This window comes from Danio rerio, chromosome 10 (genome assembly GCF_049306965.1).
Source record: "Danio rerio strain Tuebingen ecotype United States chromosome 10, GRCz12tu, whole genome shotgun sequence".
Lineage (NCBI taxonomy): Eukaryota > Metazoa > Chordata > Actinopteri > Cypriniformes > Danionidae > Danio > Danio rerio.
In genome coordinates, this window is record NC_133185.1 from 48330001 (window position 1) to 48334521 (window position 4521).

Below are 4521 nucleotides of genomic sequence, written 5' to 3' on the forward strand. Positions count from 1 at the left end.
CATTGTGTGTGTGTGTGTGTGCAGGAACATCCACTACTTGGCCAGCCGTTTTTCATGCTTCATCCATGTCGCACAGAGGAGTTCATGAAACCCGCTCTGGAATTAGCACATGCTCAAAACAGGTGAGAGTCTCTCTGCTGTGGTCATCTGTTGACCAATGAACAGTTTCATGAATCACCCGTCAGTAGCGTCTGTATGTTCACATAGATCACACTGTTTTACACTCAGACAGCACAATGCATTACAGTTCATTCTAATCGGTGTTATTTCAAACAACAAAACAATCATCTTTTACAGAAGACATTCATTTATTCATTCATTCATTCATTCATTTTCCTTCTGCTTAGTCAGGGTCACCACAGTGGAATGAACTGCTAACTATTCTGGCATATGTTTTACATACACTCCATACACACTCATTCACACACACACATACTCAAACACTACGGACAGTTTAGTTCATCCAATTCAGCTAGAGCAGGGGTGTCAAACTCAATTCCTGGAGGGCCGAAGCCCTGCACAGTTTAGTTCCAACCCTGCTCCAACACACTTACCTGTAGGTTTCAAACAAGCCTGAAGGACTCAATTGGTTTGATCAGGTGTGTTTAATTAGGGTTGGAACTAAACTGTGCAGAGCTGCGGCCCTTTTGGAACTGAGTTTGACACCTGTGAGCTAGACAATGCAGTTCATATGTATAATGGAGTTCCCATCAGAACATGTCCAGTGTTGGGTATCTGGGGCCTCATGTATCAACGCTGCGTACGCACAAAAACTTTGCGTACACCAGGTTTCACGCTCAGAATCGCTCACGTTTGGATTTACTAACAATGAACTGAACGTGGGAATGTGCGCAGCTTCACGGCAGCTTTCTGGCTGGCGTACGCACATTTTTTGTGCGTGTCTGTTTTATTTCCGTTGGCGACTCCTAGAGGCAGTTGTGTTAAATTGCTCTCTACAAAGTGTCTGAGCCTTGCAATGGCAGCTGTATGAGACGGGTTCATCTAGCAGGTATATAAGGTTTCCATACCATACAGTTGACCAGCTAAACATTAAAGCGCAATTTGCAGCGGTCGCCTGTTTTCCCAATGTAATCTGAGCGATCTACTGCACGCACATTGCTATAAAGACACTATCTGAAGATGAATTTGCATGCGTGAATCAGAAACATTTCCATTCTATAAATGCAAATAAAATATGATGCACAAACTTATTAATGATTCCTACTTGTCTTTCTCGTTATAAATAGTAGGCAAAATCTGATATGTAGCGGGGGAATAAAGAAAAAAGAGTTCATTATACGCTAGATTGGAACCGAGTTCATGCTCGAACATGTCACAGCACTGCAACATTTTACACCTATAAATCACACTATTTCGTTTTAATTCACTCAGTGCGATGTTCAGACCCAACTGTGTTAACCGCATCAGCTAAACTCTCTATTTTCTTCTTTTGTTGTTAATTCCGGAGAACAAACATGCAAATAACACCGCTTTTCTCCGGTCTACCTCTGAAAGCAGCACCTCCAATTCACATTTTGTTCAAAGTTTCTCTTTTTACTTGATTTTGCCATTGCTTTTTCGTTGGGTTTTTCCATTAGCATAGTCATTAGCATATTCATACGGGGGAGGAGGCAGGGAGGGGTTTTGTGCTCGTGCATGTTGCGCTCAGTTTCACGTTCATTCGAATGTACAAAAGAATATGCGTGAGTTTCGGCGTACGCAGTGTTTCATACATCTGAATTTTTTTTTGCGTACGCATATTTACAGCTTTGTGCGTACGCAATGTTTTAGTAAGATTTCCACGCAAGTCTTCGTACATGAGGCCCCTGATGTTTGCTGCTCTGCTGTGTTTTCAGGAAGGTGAACTATATTGTGAGCTGGCTCAGTGTTGTGGGTCCTGTCGTCGGCCTGGACGTCCCGTTGAGCTTCAGCACTGCCGTTTCTGCTCCAGATTAAATTGTCTTTCTGTCATCCTGATCTGATCTTCAGTTTCCAGAGGACCTGCAGAGCTAACCTGTGGTGAATCTGCAGAAACGGTTTATCATTAACCAGCATCAACCGTCTCTACATGGTTAAACTGGTAAAGAGTTGTGCAGGAACATTCAGCACATGTGCACAAACCAGCTCAGACTTTCTTAGTGAAGTGTAAACACATGGACTGTCAGCGTGTCGTTCATCAGGGATGCTTTCAAATGATCCAAAGTAACAGTAAAGATGTTTTAATGTTACAAAAGATTACATGTCCTATAAATAAATGCTGTTTTTAGGCTGATGTCATAGAATTATTTTTTCTGTCAAGAATCTTGACAGGGTGGCACGGTGGCTCAGTGGTTAGCACTGTGGCTTCCAGCAAGTAGGTCACTGGTTCGAGACCCGTCTCGGTCAGTTGTCATTTCTGTATGGAGTTTGCATGTTCTCCTCGTGTTGGCGTGGGTTTTCTCCGCGTGTTCTGTTTTCCCTCTCAGTCCAAACCATAGACTGTAAAATATATGGACGTAGTATCCGTGATGTCACCCATAGGTTTCTAAAGAGCGCAAAAGAAGCCACAAGTAGGCGCGGCCAACCGTCGCCATTTTGTTCGCGCGTCATCACACCCACGACGGGATACCAAACAAGGGCAAAGAGGCGGAGAGTGGGCGGAGCTACAGACGCATGCTGCATTTAGCTTGGAGCTGGTTCAGACACCTGGTTTACTTTGGGAGAACGCTTAATACTTCATCACCTGCGACTCGTTTGTGTTCTGACCACTTGTGCTTGGTTGTACACTTTATCAATAAAGTGTTTAGACTTTTAAAAACACTGCTGTAACACACTGAGCCACTAAACATTGTTCAGATTAGTGATGGGTCATTCATAAACGATTCGTTCATTTTGAACGTATCTTCAATATGACTCGGGAACTACAAGTCCTCTCAGGAACTGATTCGTTCATCCGCACGTCCGCACATTTGTGCAGGTAGTATCGTTAATTTCAAGTCTTCATCACATTGGCAGAAGCCAATCATATGTGTTTAGAGCCGGAAAAAGAATTGATCCGCTCACCTCTCGAGTCCTCTATCGGGTCTGAGTCACTCGTTCATCACGAGCCAATCATACGCATTTAGAGCCGGAAAAAGAATTGAACCGCTCATCTCTCGAGTCCTCGGGTTTGAGTCATTCTGCCACGTGATGAACGAACGATCATGGCTCCTATCGGCTTAGACTGTGCATTGATTAAGATTAAATGTGTCTCTGTCAGTGTAACGTGAACGAACCACTGACATTTGAAGACATGAAGAGGTGAGCTGAGCACAGAGACAACAATACCTTCATAGACAAAAGAGCAGGTAAACATTGAATTATTATTTTCTCCTTCTCATAGTATTCCATTGATGACTTATTTGTTGTGTGATCAACCTTTTGGGCTAGTTGTAGATGTGTTTTGAAGCAATTCGTAACATTTTAATAATATTTTGGCGAATTGAACCAAATGAACGAAATGACTCGAAAAAAGATTCGTTCATCTCGATGAACGAGACTCAAAGATCCGAGTCAGTAAAATGATCCCAACTTCCCATCACTATTTCAGATTAACAAGAATGATCACTGAGCATGTTTCCTAAATATCTGCAAACATATTATGGTATTTCTATGCTTTAGAAGAGTCAAAACTGTACATACAGCACCTTTAAATGGACAGGAACTGCAGGACTGATATTTATACTCAGCCAATCCCCCAGAGTAGAAAAAGTAAGGTAGGGCCTGCAGTTTGAAGGAAGATAGAAGAGTAAAAGATGGTTAGTAAAGTAGAATCCCTGAGAAAACGACTCAATTACAGTCATTTGAGTATTTGTAATTTGTTACTTCACACCGCTGCTGGTCTTGAGTTGTGAATCTGGCCTATAATTTCACATGTCAGAAGCTTGAAATTGAACTGCGACATTATTCAAATACCCTCGCATCCTGTAAGCCTGGTCTAAATATACATGTTGTTGTGTCTCCCTGCAGTCTGCCGTTTCATTACTCATCCTCCAGGTAGTGTGTGTGTGTGTGTGTGTGTGTGTGTCGTGCCAGGACACGCTTTGAGAGTTGAATGGGATCGAATGTGTCTGATGTGGAGTCTGAATAGGGAAGCTGAGTTGCAGAGAAGACGCTGAAAGTCCTCCGTCAGCATGTCTAAATGGGGCGCGCGGCTCTCTGGGGACTCCATCAGCGTTGGTAAGGAGGTCAGTCTGCTACCCGGAGCATCTCGCTCTAATGGACGGACAGCAGAGATGGAGAGACAGAAACACGGAGATGGAGCACAGCAGGGAAATCAGGCCTGCTTCACAAACAGTGTTGGGGAGGTTACTTTGGAAATGTAGATTACAGATTACAAATGACCCTATTTAAAATGTGATGAGTACCTTTTCGATTACTTTATAAAAGTAAAGTAACTGATTACATCTGATTACTTTTGGATTACTTTTAAGTTTCTAATGGATATTTTCAACTATTTTCAAGCATTTATACTGAGCAGGTGTGAGCTTACGGTTTACTGTT

At 42.7% G+C, this 4521-nt stretch overlaps 1 protein-coding gene across 6 annotated transcripts in view; it reads left to right on the forward strand.

Annotated features, from left to right (window-relative positions):
- The window catches only part of atg10 (ATG10 autophagy related 10 homolog (S. cerevisiae)), a 39288-nt gene extending 37016 nt beyond the window's left edge, over positions 1–2272 (forward strand). For 5 of the 6 annotated variants that reach the window (XR_012385969.1, XR_012385971.1, XR_012385970.1 and 2 more), the window contains exons 6-7: positions 25–122; positions 1857–2270. Coding sequence is in view for 2 of the 6 variants with exons in the window: in XM_068223824.2 (XP_068079925.1) it covers positions 25–122; positions 1857–1956 (198 nt within the window). In the remaining 4 variants the exon portion in view is untranslated. Of the gene's footprint in view, positions 1–24; positions 123–1856 lie in introns of all 6 variants that reach the window. The other variant, NM_001037124.2, reaches the window with a different exon arrangement.
- Positions 2273–4521: the final 2249 nt, after the last annotated feature.